General features: G+C 35.0%; 1 protein-coding gene across 1 annotated transcript in view; it reads left to right on the plus strand.

Moving 5' to 3' along the window:
* The window catches only part of CDH12 (cadherin 12), a 254478-nt gene that overhangs the window by 164744 nt on the left and 65463 nt on the right, over positions 1-24271 (plus strand). Inside the window, exon 4 of the mRNA XM_029941059.1 lies at positions 6845-7012. Within this exon, the coding sequence (XP_029796919.1) occupies positions 6845-7012 (168 nt within the window). The remainder of the gene's footprint in view (positions 1-6844; positions 7013-24271) is intronic.

The following is a 24271-nucleotide window of genomic DNA, read 5'->3' on the forward strand; positions in this document are numbered from 1 at the left end:
GGTCCTCAGACAATTGCATTTGGATTTTTTAGGATAAAATTCTCCAATCCATAGTATGGCTGCTAGGCACTGGTATAGACTGGAAGCCAACTTCCCAAAGACAAGAAGCCATGGAAGTGACGTCTGATTCCTAAACAACAGTTAAGGAGGTGTGCTATTGATGGGAATATGGTTTCTAAATTTTCCTCCAATGGAAACTTACCTGATGACTCTTGTTGAGCTCAAAATACATTATTCAATTATTGGCAACATTTTTTTTAATTATAAACCTTATCTGTGTAGTGATGGATACATTTTTGTTAATATTTTTAAAGATTGCAATAGCTTTTAGAAACCCCATGTCACATTTTAGGCTAATTTAAGACTGTAATGAAAAGAAATTCAGTAACTTTTCATATAAACTGCTGCAAAAGCAAATCTGGTACAACAGTTTTTAAATACAATTTAGCTGTGGAATTGAAAAAAGAAATTTTACTTTGTCACTGCTAAAGTTAAGGTTCGCATTTTTAACTATAATTATTTTCTTCTATTCTACATCTATTAGCAATTCCTAAAAGACTTGAGCATTAAAATATATTTGCTAATACTTCCTCCAAATTCATATGTTAAAGGGGTAATCAGGACATGGCTGACCCTAGAGTCTGTGATCTCCAAAGGGTTATCATTTTCAGGTGCAAAAATAACATTTAATCAGATTTTTTTCCATAGCACACCAGCTATGATAAACATAGATCTATACTAACTACACCATCTCATTCAGAATTACATCATGAGTATTCTCATGCTCAACCATCAATAATGACCAAGGACATTGAAAGATGTATGTTAATTTTCCATGTGTCACCTAAGTTTATTAACATATGTTAATTTATGTATTTTATTAACGTTTTTTGTGCCCACTATGTGCTTCACATTGATTTAGACCTAGGCATCCTATAGGGAATAAAAAAATAAAGACAAAATTCCCACCTTCAGGAATATACATTTTATTTGGAAAAATGCAAAATAAACACAGTAAGTGAAAAAAATATACTATCACGTTTTGAATAGCAGTAAAGCCTAAGGAGAAATTGATAAAGTGGAGAAAGAACATAGGAGATCCTGGGGAAAGTTATGTGTAGAATGCAGAATAGTGAACTGCCAAGTATATCGATTCCCTAATCCCTGACACCTGTGATTATGTTATGTTACATAATGAAGAGGAATTAAAGTTACAGATAGAATTAAGGCTGGTTACTCACCTGTAGATAAGGTGGTGAGATTATCCTGTATTATCTATGTAGAGCCAATTTAATTACACGTGTTCTGAAAAGTATAAAAGGGAGGTGGGAACATTAAAGTCCAAGAAAGATTTAAAGATGCTTTACATGTGGAGAAAGAAAGCCAGGAAGCAGAGAAGTAAGACATCTTTCAAAAGACAAAAAGCCTTCAGAAAGAAATGCATTGTGCCTACACCCTTGATTTTGATCACCAAGACCCATGGTAGACTTTGATCCTCCCTCATTGTAGGATAATAAGTTTGCACTGTTTTTAGGGCACTTAATCTGTGGCAAGTATTACAGAAGCAATAGGAAACTAAATCAGTAGAATTTTAGATAGAATGGCCAACGAAGTCCTATGAAGATGGCTTTGAGAAAAGATATGAAGGAAGTAGAGGAGGTGTTCATGAGTAAACCACAGGAAGAACATTCCCCGCAGGCGAAAGATAGTGTGCAAAGCTCTAGTGACCAAAGAAGAGAGTTGTGAAAGAGAGGATCGAGAGTTAAGTGGAAAGGTGGAGATTACCTGAAGTTTTCACTCTGAGTGACTTGAAATTCAGAGTATAGGGGCAGAAGTGTATGGTTAATGCTCTGACTTCACCACCATGACTTTCTTTTAAGACAGAATAAATGACCCAGGACTTTTTTGGACTCTAATCCTCAGTAAGTGTAAAATTAAGCCATTTCTCCATTGTTCCTCTTTCTCTCTCTATGATCTCAAAATAATAATTAACATTTTTCCAGCTTTATTGGGATATAGCTGGTGTACAACTTTGTATAAATTTAAGATACAGTGTGTTGATTTGATACACTTAAATATTGTCAAATGATCACTTTCATAGTGTTGGCTAACACCTCCATCATGTCCCATAGTTACCATTTCTTTTCTGCAGTGGGAACATTTAAGAGCTACTCTCCTTGCAACTTTCAAGTATATAATATAGTAATATTAACTATAGTCACCAGGCTGTACATGAGACCCCCAGAGGGTGTCCATCTCATAACTGGAAATTTGTGCCTTTGTCAAACATCTCCCATTTCCCCCACTGCACAGCCCCACCATTTTACTTTGTTTAGATGAGTTCAGCTGTTTTACTTCCTACCTATAAATAATATCATAGAACATTTCTCTTTCCCGGCCTATCTTATTTCACTTAGCCTAATGCTCTCAATGTTCATCTATGCCTTCACTCTTCCTGACTCAATAATATTGCTGTGTGTGTGTGTGTGTGTGTGTGTGTTTGTGCGCACATGTATGTGTGCGTGTGAATGATATATCTTTATCCAATCATCCGTTAATGGATGTTTAGGTTGTTGTCTTGGCTTTTTGAAAATAATATTACATTGACCATGAAGGCACCAATACCTCTTTGAGATCCTGTTTTCATTTTCTCCGGACATATCCACAAAGGTGGTATCATTGGGAAATATGGTAGTGCTATTTTTAATTGTTTGAGAAACCTCCACACAGTTTTCCACAGTAGCTGCACTAATTTACATCCCCAGTGTTCCCTTTCCCCCACACCCTGCCAACACTAGTTACCTCTTATCTTTTTGAGGACAGTCATTCTAACAAATGTGAGGAGATAATTCTTTGATTTTCATTTCTCTAATGATTATTGATGCTGAGCGCATTTGTATGTCCTTGTGGACATTTATCTAACTTCTTCAGAAACTGTTGAGTTCCTCTGCCCATTTTCACATCAGCTTGTTTATTTTTTGTTACTGAGTTGTATGAATTCTTTTATATTTTGGATATTAACCCATTATCAGATAGGTGATTTGCAAATATTTTCTCTCATTCCATAGATTGCCCTTTCCTTTTGTTGATAGTATCTTTTACTGTACAGAAGCTTTATAGGTTGATCTCCATATTGATCTTCAAGATGCTTTCTAGAGGGTTTATTTGTCTTTGAGGCCACCATGTTACTTCTTGTTTTCCCCTCTGTGGTTTTATTTTACCTCATCCTTCCTCCATAACAGCATTATTGCAGCCACATAGACTCTTATGTATACTTGGAGGGACCATGCCTGCTTCTACAAAGTACTTTCCTGCTTCCTTCTCTAGGATGCTCCTTCTTGTGTCCTTTCCAGGTCTGCTTCCTCCATTTCTCTGAGTTTGCAACTCTAAAGCCTTTTCTCAGAGAGAACTTTTCCTACATCACTTTCAAAGACACTTGATTTCATTTTCCTCATAACAGGAATCACCATCTGAAATTAATTTAATTATGTAAGTACTTCTTTATGGTCTCCTCAGCATCACATAAACATAGACCCATTAAAAGTACATTCCATGAAAGAAACTTGTACAGAGACTGTCTCAAGTATCATTCCAGATGGAAGCAAAGGACGCCCAGTTGGGTGATTTGAGATTAGCTTAATAAAAAGACTCTTTTATAAAGTGCAAGAAGACTGAAGGGACACCAGTAGGGATGGGGCAGAATTTGGAGAAAGGATAACAGGTGGCTGTGGTCACCACACTAGAGATGAAGGAGTGGTCAGGCTTTGGGGACACATGTAGCTGTGTGCTTAAAGGACATAGCAGGAGATAATGTGGGTTGTGGGAGTATCCAAAGAAAAGCCCAACCTCGTTCTCCTTATACCATTCAATCTCTTGCCAGTTGGCCTATTACAACCCAAAGCTGGAGAGCAGAGAGAAGTTTAGGAAAGTATACAAAGTTACCTAGAGGGGCAAATGAAAGAGTGTTCATCATTATCCTGTTAAGCTTGATAACAGTGACTGAATGAAACCTACTTTTCAGCACAAAGGATGACTGAATCAGGTGTCCCATGTCTCAGTCCTGCACTGCAATCCTCAATCCACGATAAAACTCATCATGTAAAGCCATAAACTGGATTTCACATGTAATATTTTATGATTCTTCATATAGAGTATTGCATTATTTCATCTCAAAATGCTGTCAAAATATTTAACCCATTTTTTTGCAAAATAAGCTGAGATCCATCAAGATTTAGGGGCTTACAACATGAGGGTCATGGCAGACTAGTGTCTTTTGGCATTATTTTAAGTTTATATCTCTTTCAAACGTATATTTATATTCATATTAGCAGAAATAAAATCCCACTATTTTTCTCCTTGCATTTAATTTATCTCAATTAGGTATGCTGGGAAGCTCATTGGGTACAAGACATTTAAGTCATACCAAAACTCAGTGTATACTTGCCTATCCACTTTTTTTTTCTAATAAATAGGATTTGCTTCAGAATTATAGCTAATTAATTAAATTTTGTGCTATTACTACTGTGAATGTTTATACTATCCTGCAAAATGGATTTTTTAGGCTTAAGTTATTATCATACAAGGCTGTAACTTTATCTACAAACACTAAAAAATAGAGATGAACACATGAACTTAAACTTAAGACCTGAAATAAAAGAATGCAGCATTTCCATTTGGTGGTTACATTCTACTATAGAAGCACTTAACCTCTGTCTTTGGCAAAGTTCCTCCTTGCTCAATACATTCTTGTCTGTTTGGCTTTAAGTATTAGGCATTGGGTAAATAATGGGTAGTCCATAGAAAGAGTAACTCCTTGGGAAGGACACTATTTTTCACCAGGCTTTCTCAATAGACCACAATGTTTTAAGACTCTCTTCTCACATTTGAAGCTTATCATCTTCCTGGTTTCTTAGACTGACTCTGAAAAAAATCTACAAATGCTATATTTTATTTCTCTGAGACAGTGATTCTTAAGAGGAAGTGGTGGTGGGGACCATAGTCATCAGTGATTTTTCTTTGGAACTGCATATGCAACCCTTTCCTCTCTCTAAATTCTAGCAGATGTCTTCCAGGTGAGCAGCATTAAGGTAAAGGATGGCTAAGCAACAGAAAGGTCGCCTATCCGACACAGGATGGAGCAGGAGGCAGGGCAATCTGAGGTCTGGATGATAACTGTAACAAATTGCCAGAAGACAAACCAACCAACCTAGTCTTAAATTCGTAGGGAAATACCTATTTGCTCTCCTTTTCATAACATCTTAATGTATGTATGTATAATATATATGTAATAGAAAGTATAAAATTTGTATTTATACATTACATTTTAGACATTTTCATATTAGAAATGAATTGAGTAAAGTAAAATTATATATAAATATACATAATTGCATATATAGATATAATTTTCATATTGTAAATGAACTGACTAAAGAAAGATCTGATCAAAAGCAGGACAATACAGCATGCATATGAATTAAACCTAGGTATTTATCTTGAAAATATAAATATTATAAGGCAGACAGAAGTCATGTAACTTAAGGCACATGGGACAGGCCCCTGAGATGGCAGAGATGAAAATCTTAGTTAAGAGGCTTGGAAATAAAACATCAAGAATCTGAGCTAAAGAGGGGAAAAACAGATTGAAATAATAGTCAGTACTGTGCATGAATACACAGAAATAACAAAAAGATGGAACTTGTTTATTTTACAACCATTTCCTGCCAAGGGTCAGAAGAAATCCTAGCTGTAGTTTAGTCTAAATTAGCAACAGAACAACATTTTGTAAGTCAGTTGTGGAAAGTACAGATAAAATGTGGATGTATATTCAGTTTCTGATTTGGATGCTATACTTCGTGTCAGTGCTTGATATTATCTTGGTTATTCATACAGGCTACTTTAAGAAACAGCCCTATCAAAGACATACAGATTTAAGACAAATGCTCTGTAATCTCTCCCTAAAATCATTGGCTATAGGTTGGAATTTGGTATAAAATTTGTTCAAATTTTACTTGCAACAAATCCAGAAGGTTTTAGTTATTTCACTATGAATAAATATAAATATAAATTAGTTTTATACTTGGACACAAGGGCAGAAAATGAGTAGGATATGTAAATATGCACATATAATGCATGATTCACAATTGTAAACGTAATTATTATATATTCATTTATTCATTCATTCAGCCAGTCATTCGACTAGTCAGTGTTTGACACATTTTTACTGAGCTCCTTCTAAATGGCAGACACTGGAATAACTTGGTGACAAGGGAGAGAAGGTCCCTGCAGTGGCAAAGTTTAATGAGATCTAAGTGAAAAATCTGTGGCTAAAATAATTAAGAGGAATCCTGAGAGATGAAAAATACTTGGAAGGGGATAGTTTATGTATTTAAAAAGTAAAGTAATAAATTTGCTTTTAAAATTAAAGAGAAGAATGGAGAATTAACTTTCTTTAGAAACCTCACATTCAGTAATCACTTATTTTTTAATATATATATTTCGTCTATATTGTTTACCAGTTTTATTCTCTTTTAAAGATAGAATCCTTCTAAGTAAATTATGCCTGTCCAGTTGACTTAATGAATGATGACCATATGTTAGAGCTGATACATTGTTCTTTAACCATATCCCACAACGCTGCAAGTGTATAGGGCTGTTACCATAATATATTTAATTATATTCTAACCATTGAACATTTCGAATGTGTCACTTTTTCAAAGATAGGTAGGTTTTTTTAGCATGTCTTTTCCACTGAACCTAGATAAAATAATTTTCTTGTTGCAGACTATCTTATCTCAGAAAACACAGTGTTTGTAACACTTATCTCTTCTTATTTTTTTCCCTTAAGGTGTGATTAGAACAGCTTTGCCAAACATGGACAGGGAAGTCAAAGAAGAATACCAAGTCCTCATCCAAGCCAAGGATATGGGTGGACAACTGGGAGGGTTAGCAGGAACGACCATAGTCAACATCACCCTCACTGATGTCAATGACAATCCACCTCGATTCCCCAAAAGTATGTTCTTTCCTATTGCATTTAAATTAGGGCACCTTAAAAAATATTCTCACATTTCATTGAATGATGCAGAAATTGTAATATTTTTTCAGACACTTTTGGTCTTTAGGAAGTAAAAGCCAATAGATAAAAACTAAATGACTTAAGAGTTTCATATTCCATTAGAATCATGCTCAGTGTGACTTTAATATAAAATAATGCAAGTCAGTAATTGACCAATAGTCTTGTGTTGTTGATTCCTATTAAAGTAAAATATTCACAGTAGGTTGGAATCCTCTAATTTTTTACTTGAAAAAGTAATATAAATATGAATATTCCATTTTAATTCGGACTCCCATTTATGACAAAAATGACACCATATTATTTGCTCTACCATGCAATTGGCCTAAAAATTCTCTGCCTTTTTAGCTATATATGTGTTGAATCATTTCCATATGCTTCTGTATAAGTATCAGATGATATTACAGTGTTGCTATTTACATTACTTTAGTCTTATTTTAGTTTTGCAATAGGTGAAAATTGCTACAGTTCCTATGATAATAGAATGTTTCACACCTGTATTTTCTCTGTAACTCTCTGCTTCTTATTGAAAATGAATACTTCTCACTTGTGTTATATCTAGTTTTCTTTTGCAGTATTACATTTAGCACCAATCAGTACCTGTTCGATTTCTGGTACATTTTCAAGGATTAGTCCAGTGTTCCTAGGGCTTCGAATACAGAAACTGAAAGTCTCTATCGCTGGAAACACAAGGAACTAGATTAAATCCCTAGATACTCATTTGTGTGAACAGTTTATAAAACCAAAACAAAATGATTTTCCTCTTTCAATCCCAATAGGAGAGTTTGAGTTCATCTACCACAGTATAAAGCCCCAAGAATATTTAACTAAATGGGTATTTTATTCCCTTAGTTGAATAGATTTTCATATTTTACTATTTTATCATTTTCTCCTAAAATCATTAACGTATTTTCTTATGGAAATATTTCACTTAGTGATCAGAAGGTCCAATGGCAAATGTTATGAGTGGCAATTAGAAGTCATCATACTTAAGCAAATAAAATGTATGTGACAAATGACTGGTATATAATAAGCTATGATTAATAACACAGAGAGCCTTATGGTAACACTTTTCCATACTTTGCTATTAAGGGAACCAGAAAAAACACAAATAAATATTAAAGAAGAAGAAAGAAATAGAGCATTTGATTCTCTAAATTTGACATTAATAAAGAATATATTCCCAACTTGAAAAGTACTGATTATTTTTACTCATATTTCTTTACTTTTTACTTCTTACATGTAACAAACTCTGGTAGCTAAGTAAGGGGGAGAGCTGGGAGGCTACTCTATTTTTATATAAACGGCATCACTGTGAACATGGGTCCTTCCTGTTTTGTGTTTTGTACATATAAAATATGCTCCATCTAAGGGATAGGAAATAGCAGAGATAGTCCTAAGTAGCATTAATACTGATATTCATAAGGATGATAATGAGGCTTTTCAGATGAGAGATATAAAATCCAGCCAGTGAAAGGATACAAATTCTGCAGGTATGGATGAAGGGTGATTTGTAAAATTTGGGCAGGGATCCAGATAAATAGGCTGGGGTACAGGGAATAAAATTATCTCCATGCATAAGAGACTAGATTATACTTAGGAATCCAAGACAGTGTGCTCAGGTCCTGGTGAAAGAGGACAGTCACTTCTAGAACTTACTCAGTGAAAAGAGAACCAGGATAGAGCAGTAGGTTTTTGGGGATTTATTCAAGATTGAATATGTAGGTCTGAGGGTAACTAAATGAGGATCCCTAGGAAGGAATGTGGGGGATAAGTGCACTGGAACTTTTAAAATATTCATATGCCACATCAGGAATTTATCTGAGTTCTGTATTTCCCACATTCACTATTAAAAAAAAAACTGAGGTGTAGGGAGGCTAAATAGCTTTCTTGAGATCAGCAAAATTAACTAGAGATGTTTTTTTTTGCTCAGAAGTTCAAATTCCTTCTAGTTTAACCTAATATTAAAATGAAAGGTTATTCTTTTCTTTTATCTGCCACTCTAAAAACATACTTTTTAGAACACTTGCAAAAAAAGTCATATGACATATGTTGAATTGTCACCATTCCTAAACAGAGAAGCAAGAAGGCAAAAGAAATATACTGAGCAGGTCACTGTGAAAAATTATTTTCTTCTTGTATTACATGCATTTCTGAACTATAGTCTGAAAGTATAACAGGTGAGAGATATTTTTGAATCATGAGAAAAGAGAAGATTTTCACATTTTGCATGAATAAGAAATTAATTCCCTTGAAATTTTACATGCTATGTGTCAAGCCCTTTTTACTGCATTGTCATTTCGAATTACATCCTTGAAAGGAAGAGACAGAATACAGTTATAAACAGAAAAGCTATTTATTTAGAAGTCAATGCTCTTTTTGTAAGAATATTTCTCATATGAAGCAATTAAACTGCAAATGTGACATAATGTTGCAAACTGAAATGATAATCTTTCAACATTAATAGTAAATACACACACATATATTCTATATGTAAATGAAAAAGAATCCCCATAAGTAACTATATTTGTTCATGCCTGATAAGCAATTATTTTGAAAAAACAAAAACAAAAACAACTTTATTCAGATGAATTTCATGAGCTACAATTTCTCATTACTTAAAAATTACAGAAGATAATTTCTTAAAATTTAATCACAATTTGTTTGGGTTTTGTGTGTGTACCTATGCATATGTGACACTGTTAAGTACCCATTTCCATCCATTTCCTTCTCTAAATCTGTTAGAGGTTAAAAAAAAAAAAAAAGAATGGCACATGCATTTGTATCATGCATGTGTAAGCATGTCATGGACTGGGTCTGAAGTTCTCTTTTGTCCATCAAGAGAATGGATGCAAGATTAAAATGGGAGAGAGGCTAATAATGTCCAGGAGGAGAAAAGAGTCCCAAGAAAGGATCCTGGCTGCCTTTTTATTAGGATCAGAAGGCTTACAAGCGTGATGAGTGTGCACAAAGAGAGAATGAAAGGGAGAACAGTAACTCATGGGGGTGAGAGAAAGGGGATTTTGAAAGACATGCCTGGTTAAGGGTTTGGGTCAGTACAACACCAGGTCCTGGTGCTGGGTGGAAGGTTGTTTACCGCAAACACAAGGCTCCACCCCTGTTTACCTTAACTGGTCTAGTGGAGCAGAAAGAGCATGCCACCTCAGGGTCTTCAAGGCACCATTGTTTTGCTACTTAGCTCTACTCTGGGTACCTTCACCCTGGGGCAGTCTAAAGTTTTGTTTTCTTGTTTACCAATTTTGGCCCTTCCTTCTTGTAAAGCAGCTTTAGAAAGCTGTACCAACTTAGGGGTTATTTCAGCCCTGAATACCTAATATTGTTTACCTCATCGTCTATGTTTTCATCCTGAGATTTCCTACTCCTGTACCTTTGTCCTATACTGGGAGCCTTTGCCCCTTTTACCTAATCTTGTTTACCCAAACTTGGGTGTGTACAACCTACGGCTTTCTAATTCTTTATGGCTTGTAAACCCATCAGTGTAGCCCAGGGAATTCCTAAGCTTATTCCCCACATAAGCAGTTTGCTCTTTTATTCTTAAAAAATACTTGGTTCTCTGAGACATCAGAACTTTCTGTCAATATGATATGATGATGGTGACAATGAAATTGACTAGTAAATTGCCATGTATCAACTACTATGCAGAGTGATTTCCATATATATTCCCTTCTTACTTTTATAATGACCATATGGTATTAATTTTAATTTTAGAATTAAAGTAGAAAGGCATATTATTAAGAAAAGTTGTCAAAAGTTAAGTTTTTAAAAGTTAAAAACTTGTGGGGCACCTACCTGGGTGACTTAATCAGTAAAGCCTCTGATTTCGGCTCAGGTCATGATCTCTTGGTTCTTGGGTTTGAGCCCCACGTCAGGCTCTGGGCTGACAGCTCAGAGCCTGGAGTCTGCTTCAGATTCTGTGTCTCCCTCTCTCTCTACTCCTCCCCTGCTTATGTTCTGTCTCTCACTCTCAAAAATAAGTAATAAAACATTTTAAAAAATAGTTTAATGGCATTTATTTAAGCTATATAATTCCATTCCTAAGCTCTATTCACATCAGTAGAGAGCACTCTGTCTCTGTCTCTCAAAAATGAATAAATGTTAAAAAAATTTTTTTAAGTTAAAAATTTGTCCAAGATCATGCAGCCGCTAGGTGAGAGAACTGAGAGACTTCATCTTATTTAATGACTTCCGGTCTCTCTTTTCACTCTTCTTCTTGAAAGGCAATTTGCCTTTGCTACCCGGGTTTGACTTAAAATATCCTATAGATAACTCAGAAAACCATCCAAAACAAATATGGAAATGGAAATAATACCTAACATGTTAAAAGAGCTGTACCTGTAGTTCTATAAAGGCAAAATATTTTCTTTGCAAAATCTTTTCCATATGCTTATAAAACTACCATCCACAGTAAACAAGGATATCTGCAAAAAATTTCCGTCTGTTAAAATAATCCACAGAAAAATGCTGATGGCTTCCCTTACTTGAATTTTAAATGACAAAACCATCTAACAAGTTGATCTAAATAATACATGATGAGATCAAATCAATTAAGTGATGTGGTTAAATCACATTAGGCAAAATATTCATGCTTCTCCCACGTGGTCTTTTTCTTCTGTATAATCATTTTGAATGAAAATGAGAACAACTTAAATGAAATAAAGCACTCCATATAGAACACTAGGATGAAAAGAAATACTTAATTTATAGGAAATTAAAGAGGTATTTGCTGCTTCTTTCACGTTCAATAAGAGAGTAAGACAACTCTGTGTAAGGTAAATCAGTTCAAATGTAGAAAATAGGATATTAATAATTGATCTCAGAAATTTCTTAAAAGTAAAGAAAACAACATTTTAAAGTAATTCTGTTTTAATAAAATACCTACCAAACATGTTCATATTGACTGCTGACAGCTGTAAGTATTTTGATTTGGATACAAGTAAATAATACGTCATTTGCATAATAATTACTATATACAACATATAGTTGTAACTTTAATATAGTTAATTTAATGTATGTGATATGGTAAATCCTAGACTTCATCCCAGGAGAAGTTATTATTTTCCTCAAATAAACAAAAAATAATGTAAGTAATATTAACGTATTAAATGCATCAGCCAAAATGTCTACTGCTCAATGACTAATGTGATCTTGTTTACATGAACTATAAGAAAACAACTATAGATCTGTTGATAAAAAAATATGTATATATATTTCTATTATACATTCATGACACAGAAAGACTTTGGACCACCCAAGTCAGTTATGAGTTATTAAAAAAATAAATACTGATAACTATACATTGATTTAGTTTAAATATTGATGTGTTTGATTAAAATATATTTTATTTTTTCATCCTGTCATTACTTTTCTGGCATCCAAGTTAAGAGTGGCTCTTTTATTACTCTGAAATCTGTAAGATTGTTGATTTTTAAATACATGCTTATTACAATATGTGATTTATAAAGATTTTTGTTACCATCAACATAAACCCAATTATAACCCGGTGGGAGACACAAAGTCTATTTCTCTTTACCATTTATCATCCTTAACTTGGAAAATTGCAAGCATCTAGAGTGAAATTTTCTTGTTAACAATTTTAGTAAGTCCTTAGGAATAAAGGGCTAAGGCTACTTGAATTTTGACAGTTAACTCAGAGCCAGCCATAGAAAATATACCCTTACATTCCTCCAGCTGCCCAAGGGGATTGTCATGGGAATGAATGAGATAGATGGAACTGTATGATTTGTTTATTTATATAAATTATATGCCATCTGAAAGGACACAGGTATATGATATGACAGTCCATGACTTTGAATATGTTTTATGGACATAAATTTTTACACAGCTATGTAAATTAGATAGGTAGATAGATGATAGATTAGAGAGAGAGAGAGAGAGAGAGAGAGAGAGAGAGATGATAGATAGAATCTCAGAATCATTAAACAATATCTCAGAGAAAATATTTCCTGAGCTTTGGGTGCAGAAAAGGCCTTCTGCTGCTCAGTTTCTATGTCATCAGGGAAACATGATGAGGATCACTTCATTGTTTTCACATCCCACACTGTTACTGTCAGGATGTGAATTGTATAGAACTCTCACAACCCAACTTATGTGGAGACTCCGGCCACTGGCCTACTTCCTACCAGCAGGTCGAGTGCAAATAATGGGTAACACCACAGCAGGTTCCTAAATTATCTCTCTAAGGGTGAAGCAAAGGCCAATTTTCTGCTTTTAACAATATCTCCAATATGTTATCTTAGGTGCAGGAATGGAAAAGAGAAAATAGTGACAAGTACCCTGAAAAAAGTACTGGAAGAAGCATGATCTAAATAATGGGTCTTATGTGAAATCCCCTATTTAAGTGAGCATAACATCAGCCTCATTACACTATTTGGGAATGAGAGGGTGGTTGGGCCCATTTGGTTTGCAAGATTAACAATTTAATAACATATTATTTAGTATAAAAGCTTTCAATGTAAATATAAGTTGAGGAGGTTTAATTGAAAACAAGTGAAGGATTTAAATAGTAATACAAGAAAGTAATGATACATTAATGGGTCAACATAAATTCATGTTTGTTTACGTTTCTCAAATTTAGTACTGGTGTTGATTTAGTATCAACTTTAGAACATGTTTTAATTCCCACAATTGCATTTTTATTAATATTTAATTTTTCAAGTAGATAACACTTTTAGAGCATTTTCTGACAAAAATCTTCCCTAGTCTCGGGTTCTTAAGGGTCTGTTTATTTACCAGAGGCCTCTAAAGTAACGAGAAAATGTAATTTTCAGAAGTAATGTTTTATATATTATTCATATTTAACCAAAAATATGTAGCTACTATATAAATACATGACCTTTATTTTATGTCAGTACCTCCCAAAGATATGAATAGAGATTGAAAAACAGACAAAGAGGTCTTTGGTATTGTGGTATGCATAATGTGTGACAATTCTATATCACCCATATTCCTAATTATATATGTAGAAGAGTTTTATATCTTTATCTCTGTCAATATGTGTGTGTGTGTGTGTGTGTGTGTGTGTGTGCGCGTGTGTGTGTGTGTGTGTAGAACTCCTCCCTTGGTGGAGGGCTGGGGGATGCTTAAAAAGCATAATAAAAAAGAAATTGTAAATCTAAGAGTTTGGGAATATTACACAAATAACTTCTATTACCGGGGTCTCATAAAAATTTTAGGCATGAGTGATAAAAACAGTTATCATATTTGATGAATCTATGTCTATTTTTGAAAATCAAGCTAAGCTATAATAAAACTAGCTTTTTACTTAAGTGGAACAAACACTTCTACTTTAATTCCCAAATGGATCCTTTGTCTACTTCAATAAAAACAAGCAAGAGAGCACTATTTCCTGAAGATAAGGCATGGAAATGATGAGCTGAGCTGTTGAATTCACCAGAGTGCTCTCAATGGTTCTCAGATCTTATTTGCCCTAAGAATCTCTGGAGATCCTCCATCCCTGTGATGGAAGTTCTGCTTCAAATGACACAGCCTGGACCTAGAAATCTGAATTTCAAACAACTAATCCGGAAGATTCTAAGTCATCTGCAATGCCTAATTTGAAAATTACTGGTTTATTGGGATGAGGCAACAATTTAAAAGACATTTTCTTTTTTTTTTTTTAATTGTTTTTAATGTTGATTTATTTTTGAAAGAGAGGGAGAGACAGAGTGTGAGCAGAGGAGGGGCAGAAAGAAAGAGAGACACAGAATCTGAAGCAGGCTCCATGCTCTGAGCTGTCAGCACAGAGCCTGATGCAAGGCTCAAACTCATGAACTGTGAGATCATGATCTGAGCTGAAGTCAGACACCTAACCAACTGAGCCACCCAGGCACCCCATCCTAAGAGTTATTTTTATCCATACAAGATTCTATTCCTACAGCTATTATTTAGGTAAAATCTGAATATTAAATTTTTTTTACTTTATACTATTTTGTGTAGAAGGCATTTTCATTATTCCTTAAATAGAGGTGATTAGTTAACTATTGTATCTCCTGAGAGTTTTTTTTTTAATTTTTAATGTCTTTTATTTATTTTTGAGAGACAGAGAGAGAGTGCGAGCAGGGGAGGGTCAGAGAGAGAGGGAGACACAGAATCCGAAGCAGGCTCCAGGCTCTGAGCTAGCTGTCAGCATAGAGCCTGACGTGGGGCTGGAACCCATGAACCATGAGATCATGACCTGAGCTGAAGCCGGTGCTAACCGACTGAGCCACCCAGGCGCCCCATCCTAAGAGTTATTTTTATCCATACAAGATTCTATTCCTACAGCTATTATTTAGGTAAAATCTGAATATTAAATTTTTTTCACTTTATACTATTTTGAAACACTTTGTGGGGTTTTTTGTTTGTTTTATGTTTTCTTTACAATTAAACAGTCACATAGAGTTACATATGTTGCTTAGAATTATTCCAAAGAGCCCACTGATGTCAGATGTGGATACTTTGAAGCCAGCACAGCTGAATCCACTTTGAATGCAAGCTCCAGATTCTCCAGTGAGAAGGGAATAGTTTCACTAGACTCTCTGTAGGCAAATGCAAGCAAACAAACAACAGTGACCACAATTTTAAAATAATGTGTCATCACTATTATTGTCACATTAATATCACATTACACTTTGTTAATGAAAGCATGAATATTATTTTAAGTGATGTTAAAACTTTTGATGACCTAGTTGGTCCTATTCCCCATGCACAAGATGGCAGCCTGGTTGCCCTTTGGCCCCATGGCCTGACTCCCAAAAGCACTGTGCTTATGAACTACAACTTCTGTAGATCTTAAGAAATCTGACTTTTAGTTTTAAATTATTTTGTGAAACACAGTAAATAAAGTTTAAAATTGAGATGATAGTACAGATATCAGGCTTAATTTCACCAGTTATTAACAATATGTAAGGATCATGGGCCTTATAAATACTTAAAATATTTGTCAATATCCATCTTGCACTTTCTGGCTCACGTAAGAGTCATTTTTTAAAATTAAAATCCTGGAAAAGTGGCATGAATGTTTTGGCATCATATAATTCACAATTCAAATGTGGGCTTTACCTATGATATAATAAAACTCAGTTTCCAAAACAGACAAGTCAGGTAATGAGAAAGTTCCCCTATTTCCACTTTCCTGCCTTCCTGCAGAAATAGGAGAAAAGTTTCTTTTGTGACAATTTTCTGTCAGTCAGAGCTAGTAAATAGATGCCAGAATTTGTCAGATTTAAATAATAATAAAACCTCAAAGTCTGGCAGCAAAGCATATTACTTACTTATCAAGTCTTCAAATTCACAAGTAGTCGGTTTGCTTTTCTGCATTTTCCAGCCAGGGCTGCACCCGCTAGGTCCAAGATTTTTCCAGGTGGTACAGCTGCACTACTCTTTACAGCATATGCTGATGATTTTAGTGATGGCAGCACTTACTGTGTATGGACTATGTACAGCACATCAAAACTGCATATTAACTTCTTTAATGCTTATGAATAGGCTGTCTTTATTTACATGCATTTAAAAGAAGAAACTGACAGAAAAAATGATGGTAGGAAGTGGAGCCAAGTACTTCATAGTTACATGTGTGATGCAGCAGAACATACTTGGGTGTGTATTAAAGCTGTAATTTTTAAATACGAATATTTATGGAAATATAGATCTCTGCTCCCTACATCAGAATCACTGGGTAAGAGTGAGAGCCTTGAACGTGAACATGGGGCATTCCATCTACTTCTCCACTAATCAAATTGAAAAGACACTCTCTTCAAGACTGTATTTTTTGTTTGTAAGATTTGTAGAATGGAGAGAACGGAGGCTTTGGGAAAGATACTGATGGAAAGCTCAGCTTCACCATGAAGTGTCTGCAGCCTGAATAGCTAAATAAACTCTATCTCATGTTTTTACAACATCAAATTAAGATAATAAATAGTGGAACCGTATTTTGTGGTTTGCCCTAGACAGTTCCAATTTTCACATGCGATCTTGAATTAATTACAAATAGTGATTGCTTTTACTCTCAAAAGTGGTTCTGTTTGGATAGTAAATTAAATAGGCATCTCAATAATAATAGACAGCGCTTCTGGGAGGATTAAGTAAAATAATATAATTGAAGTATCCAACAGTGAAAGTGTTTTTCTTCCCCATCCTCTCCTCTCTCCCAGATGTTCCTTCCTCCTTCTTTTCAACCTTATCCTCATTCCTTCTTTGTATCTGTCTCTTCAACTAAAGTATGTTTGTTCTAGGATCATTTTATGCCACTTCTCTGTTGCTTCTCATTTATCAGAATTTCTGCTTAATGTATGATCAAACATGGATTGAAGAGAAAAGTAGCTCAAGAAATAATTCATGCCTGATAGCTGAATTTACCACCTGGGGTGGGAGGGAGTCTTAGGACTGATTGTATAACTTTTATATAGATGAAAAAAATCAATTTCAAGATATCTAACTCCATGGCAGTATTTAGAAAATTAATATAAAATAATTCTATCACCAAAATAATAGTATCTTTACCCATGGACATTTATAATGACTATTTTGATTTAAATATAATATTCTGATTTCATTGTACTTTAATCCCAAGAAAACACAGTGGCATGATTATTAAATTAAAACTAATTTATGACATCTCTAGTTGCTTACTCTTACCACCTCAAACTTTTAATACACAGATTTATAACACTGGTGATAATTTTTTATTTTCAGTGGGAAACATTCTAAATTCAACATTTATTTCACATGGTTTAAACTTCTCTATTTCATGTTTGCCTTCTCATTGGTCTTAGCATTTATACAGGCAATGGAACTGAACTTCAGTATTTCTTTTTAAGAGTTCAACAGAATATAGGCAATAACCATGGACACCAAATATTTTGTACATAAGAAAGCTAGTTTATTAACAAATATTGACACAATACATTATAGCATTTAATGAATGTTTCATTGATTGCTAGTTTTATTGAAGTGTAAATGCAAAAAAGGCTGTATCTTTTTCTTTCACATCAGTACAAAAAGGATAAAAAAAATTAATGACTTCCCTTAAGCATCTCTGTGTATAATGAAGAGATTAAGTTAATGGACAATTATACTACTTGAAATAAAATAAATGATAGACTTACGCAGCACACATTGACACATGGATGTGTAAGATGGACATCCAAATCATTAGAGAGTAGATCTGAGAGGAGTTTGAAGGAAATTATATCCACATTGATTTCTAAAACCCACAATAAGAATTAGCCAGTGGAAGAGCAAATGTGCACCAAAATATTTAGACGATGCAAAAACATCAAGTTTTATTTAAAGGATTTTTTTTAGCATAGAATTATGCGGAAAAAATGAAAGTGCAAAAACAAGAAAGTTTTTCATCAAAAATGGCTTTAAGCTGCCCTTGAAAGAATGAGGAATAGAATTTTTTAATGTTTATTTTTGAAAGAGAGACAGAGACAGAGAGCAAGTATAGGAAGGTCAGTGAGAGAGAAGACACAGAATTCAAAGCTGACTCCAGGCTCTGAACTATCAGCACAGAGCCTGACAAGGGGCTTGAATTCACAGAACTGTGAGATCATGACCTGAGCCTAAGTCAGATGCTTAACCAACTGAGCCACCCAGGAGCCCCAGGAATAGAATTTATACACAGAAAGAAGAGGAGTACCCAGGACAGAGAAACAATTTAGGCAAAAAGCACCAAAATAAGAAAGACATAAGAAGTGTTCAAATAATAAAATACAGACAGAAAATTTTAAACCCTTGTCTACAAACATGATACATGAATATATGATGAATATTCAAAAATAATATTTGTAGTTCATTGAATTGGATGTTTTTAAAGAATTAGTTTTGCCTAAAAAACCAACATGTTATAAAGGAAGAAAATTTATCAAAATTTCCTTTTCCAGACTAACCTCATAATGTTTCCAAAAACTTCTTTTGAGAAATCAAATATATGAGTAAATAATATTCACAGGTGAATTTAAATTCCAGTTTTCAGAAGCTTAGATAATAAGGTGTCAAATTTACTAATATTTTTAATAAAAATTTTAGTGTTGCATATTTTTTGTGAAATCAGTGGCCAATATCACTGACAAGTATCTGTATACTATATTTTGTTAGATGGATCAGAAACAACATAGACAAAAACAAGAGCAAGGTTCACATTTTTAATGGAGGTTTTAAGGGAATATTAAATGTACTTCATAAAATGAATGAACAATGGAAAGTAACCGATGCACTTGAAATGTGAACTCTTGCCAAGATCCCCATAATGTTCACTATTATGTAATAGGGATAGTGGTTATATAAACCATATATATTAAAAATACATATTATTGAGAAACAGAAACACTTTTGATCCTGGCAATCATTAAGTAATACATGTGTATTATGTTTCATTGTTTATTTAGAATTAGTTTGGTTGGGATTTCCAATGCAATCTCTTGAAAAAAAAATGATGTTATAAAGAGCAACTCATTTTTCAGGGAAATACAGATATGTGTTTATTGGATCTATAAATTAGCAGAACTTAATATTCAACATAATAATGCATACTTGAAAAAATTTGTACTTGAAAGCTAGGAGCTATGTAAAAAAGAAGGCATTATGAAAAAACAGAAGGAATGGAATAAATGTGTTTTCCTTTCTTATCTACAGAAGTAGAAGTAATTTTAATTTTAGAGCCACATCCCCTTCTAAGAACCATCTTACATCCAATGAATGCTCTTGTCTCTCTGTCTTCATTGATTTTGCTCTCTAAGCATTGAGAAAGGAAACTTTCCCCAAGCCTATCCAACCCCAATCAACCCTTAATTGGAATTTGTATTCATCAGTGTTGCTGAAATTAAGAATAATTTGAATTATTTGCATTTTAGAAGAACTTATTTATTGACCTAATATGGTCCCTGTGTGCATGCAATTCAGGCAGTAAAAACAGGTGAAGTTTAGATCAGAGATGCCACTTTCTTGGTTCATCTCATTGCCTATGAGTGACTAAGTGCATGTAGACTGGTAAAGTGCTCTGCTGGAGCTCGCTCCACTGACCCTCAGAGCCAAGTGTGCACATCTCCCAACCCTGTTCAGTGATGTCACATTGGCTTGAAAGCAGGCATGCTGGGAGTTCTTTCACTCCAGAAACTGAGAAACATTAAATATTTGGGCTTACCCATATATGTTTTCCCTCCCTACTCTGACCCAGTTATTAAACATTTACTAGAATATCACTGACTTGGGATCATCATAATAGTGTCTATCTCATACTCTCAAAGTGAGGATAAGATTAGTTAATAATGGGGAAGTGCTTAGGAAAGTACCTGGGGATAGAAATCACTTGGGAATAATTCCTATGATAGGGATGATGGTAATGATGATGATGATGATGATGATGATGATGATGATGAAGATGATGTGGTCTATTCTACTTAAAGAGTATCTTTATTTAAAATGTTCTTTTTTTTATATTGACACTCACAGATTTTTCTAAAAGTTCAGGGAAGTCCTTGCAGCAGTCTTCTCAATGATAGAAGAAATGGAATTTCTAGCTAAAAGTGTTAGAAATGATCCTATCCATCCATACCATGCAGCACAGAAAATAGAGTGCAAGAGGGCATGGACAGGCCAAACAGCCATAGGAAAGCCGGTTAGCAGATAACTTGAGGGATACAGACAAGGAGTGTGAGTCATTCAATCTATGACGGTGGTACTGATGATAGTTGTGGAAAATGGGAGTATGTGGCTACGTTCAAATGATTTTAGGAGTTAAAACATCAATAGATAGTAATGGATCTGCTGTAAAGAGGGGGGTTCCAGTTTGTGGAATGAAAGAAGTAGAAGTATTATTTCCTGAGACAGTGACTGTTAGAAGACCACTTCTTCTAGGGTCATGGCAGGTCTATGAACTCAGTTTTGAATATGTCAAGCTGAGATACCTTGGATAGATCCATGTGAACTTTTGCAATTAGACAATGTTTTGCCAAGGATGAAGGGAGCACAAAATATGTGTATAACAAGGCATTAAAATGTAAAGAATGTTTTGCATAAAGATAGATGAAATTAGATAAAGACATCCTAGATAAAGATAGCCTGAGACAAAGGTTGTTGACTTTGATTGCAAAGTAGAACAGGAGAGAATTTAATCAATCTATGGTTCAGGTTTAAACTCAGAACAATTAAATAGGAATCTCTCAGGTGACTCTTTGGCTTTAGGGTTTGTTTGTTTTTTACACTTTTCATATAATGCCCTTAGGCAATCAGATCTGAGAATCATTTCTCTAGACCCTCCTGAAAACACAAACAAAATAAGAAGAGCAAGCTATGCAGCGGGGAGAAAACCAGAACTAGGGTAGAGTGTCACAGATGTTAGGGAGAAATGTGCTTCGGGAAATACAGAATAACCAAGACCGTTGAATACTACTGAGAAGTTATCAGTGGATATTTTTGCTATGGACATCTCAGGGGAAACTGTTTTAATAGAGTGGTGGGTTCAGAAACTAGGTTAAAGCTGTTTATGCAGTGATTGTTAGATAGGAAGAGGTAATAATGATTATTATTGAGAAGTTTTGTCAGGAAAGGAAAAGGAAATTAACAGGGTAGCTGGAATCAGAATTTGGAACAAGGGAAATTTTTAATAATATAATAAAAAAGCAGTTTGTGTCTTCTTGAGAATATCTCGATTGAGAAGAAAGTCTTGAGTACAGAGATGATAGACTCTTAATAATTAGTATAGTATTTATACATTATTGGAGTTTAATAAGAAACAGGAAAACATAATCAGTTGAGACTGATGAGAAGTTTTACTGATATAAGAGGTTAATATTGAAGTTTCCACTGGGAGCTAAGGTACAATGGATACCACAGACCAAGTATGGTCTCAGAAACAAAATTCCAAATTTGCAATAGAAATGTCAGGCTGCATTTAAGATTTTTGAAGTCCTCAATCACAGCAAAGCTATTTTTATCTTTTTAAAATACTTTTTAAAGAGTGTGGAGTGGAGGAAGAATTTTGCACCAAGGATTTCCTTGCAGAAAACCATGCTGAGTTTCCATCTAATAAAAATAAGACTGGAGCTACCCTTCCCTTGCCTCTCAGGTCTTCTGAGGGGAGCCTTCCTTCATGAAGGACCAATGCTAAAATCCAGTATATTCCCCCATATCTTTCCAGAAAATGGGAAAAATTCAGGATCTGAGGTTTGCCTCATGCTTAAGAATGTGAAAGTGTCTTCAGAAAAAGCGAACACCATAACAAGGCTTTGTCTGGGAAAGTAATTACAGGACCACAAAGGAGGGGTTAGATGTGGAAGCAGAATGATTAAGCCAGTCATTTTAAGCTCTGCCACAGAGATTTCCCTTGAAGGGAGAATCAGTGTGTGGAAGGGATTGTTTGGCGATCCAGAGGCTAAGGGGAATGTTACATCAAAGCAGAGGCAAGGCTGGGTATATAGTGGAAGATGCCCCCAAGAGCCTCCGCAAAGAGCCATTAGAGACATTAGCTTTGAGTCCCAGAGAAGCAAAACACTATCCGTTCAAGGGAAAACAGCGCAACAAACCTAGCTTCGCTGCCTCTTGAGATGAGGTAAAAACAATTCTGCAAATTGGATGATGAGACACAGGGAATCCTACCACACCATTCATATACCCGAAGTCCCATCTGTTGCTGGCCCAGGTGGCCTTGGAGGCAGAGAGGGAGATAAGAGAACTCTTAATTCTGTATGACGATTGATGTAATAATTAATATGGTATGCTGGAAATTTCTAATTTCCAAATCTGAAGTTTGGGAAATAAAGTGAACATAGGACTATTATTTAAAGTTGAGCGGAGGGGCACGTGGGTGGCCCAGTCAGTAAAGCCTCTGACTTCAGCTCAGGTCATGATCTCACCAGCCGTGAACTTGAACTTGAGCCCTGCATCGGGCTCTGCTGACAGTGTGGAGCCTGGAGCCTGCTTCGTATTCCGTCATTCTCTCTCTCTGCCCCTGCCCTGCGTGCTCTGCCTCTCTCTCTCCCCTCTCTCTCTCTCTCTCATGAATAAATAAAAGCAAACAAAAAAAAAATTTTTAAGTTGAGCAGAAACATCGATTCACTATAATCTTTATCCAAGAAAAGACAAAGCTTACCCTCACTGAAGAAAAGTCTAAAGGAGCCATGGAAGACACAGAAAAGAAACATATTTGTTTTTAATATTTTTAAATTTATTTTTGAGGGAGAGGGAGAGACAGAGAGGGAGAGACAGAGCGTGAGTGAGATGGGGAAGAGAGAGGGAGACACAATTCTAAGTGGGCTCCAGGCTCTGAGCTATCAGCACAGAGCCTGACATGGTGCTTGAACTCAGGAACTGTGCGATCTTGTCCTGAACCGAATGATCCACTCAGATGTCCTGAAATATGTTTTTATTGCATCCTGCATGTTAAGCTTTTTCAAACTAACAGTTATTCTGATGTGGAATTGTTGGAAGTTTCAGGAAACTGAGCTGCATCCTATGTGATACGAGTTCATTTTTTCATGGTCTTCAATTTATGATGGTTCAACTTACTTTACAATGGTGTAAAGATGATACACATTTAGTAGAAATCGTACTTTGAATTTTGAAATGTGATCTTTACCCAGGCTAGCTGTACATGGGATGATACTTGTGATGGTGAGCAGAGGCAGCGAGCCACAGCTCCCAGTCAGTCATGTGATCATGAGGGGAAACAACTGATAATACAGTATCCATAAATTTCGGGAAATGGCCAGCCCTTTGTTACAAAATAGGCTTTCTGTTAGATGATGTGGTCCAACTGTAGTCTACTGTAAGTATTCTGAGCATGTTAAGTTAGGACAGGTTAAGAGACAATGTTCAGTAGGTGAGGTGTGTTAAATGTTAAATGTTAAACATTCAACTTACAATGTTTTCAATTTATGACATGCTGATTGGGACAAAATCCCATTATAAGTTGAGGAAGATCTGTAGCAAAAAAAAATTAAAGCAGAGATTTGTGGAAAATAAATCAGTGTAAAGTAGAGGTCATAGAAAACAGTAATAAGTTACCTTCGCAAATCTGTATGCTTTACAACCAATCTGGGAAGTGCATTTGAGGTTAGTGATTAAAATTCATAATGATCTAGCTAGCTGCTTCCCTTTGTTTTTTTTTCAGTCAGTTGCACCTCCTTCTTTAGAAAGAGGGTAATTATCATTATCAAGGGTTGAGTTTGACCAGATTGT

This window comes from Suricata suricatta, chromosome 6 (assembly GCF_006229205.1).
Source record: "Suricata suricatta isolate VVHF042 chromosome 6, meerkat_22Aug2017_6uvM2_HiC, whole genome shotgun sequence".
In the NCBI taxonomy this organism is placed as follows: domain Eukaryota; kingdom Metazoa; phylum Chordata; class Mammalia; order Carnivora; family Herpestidae; genus Suricata; species Suricata suricatta.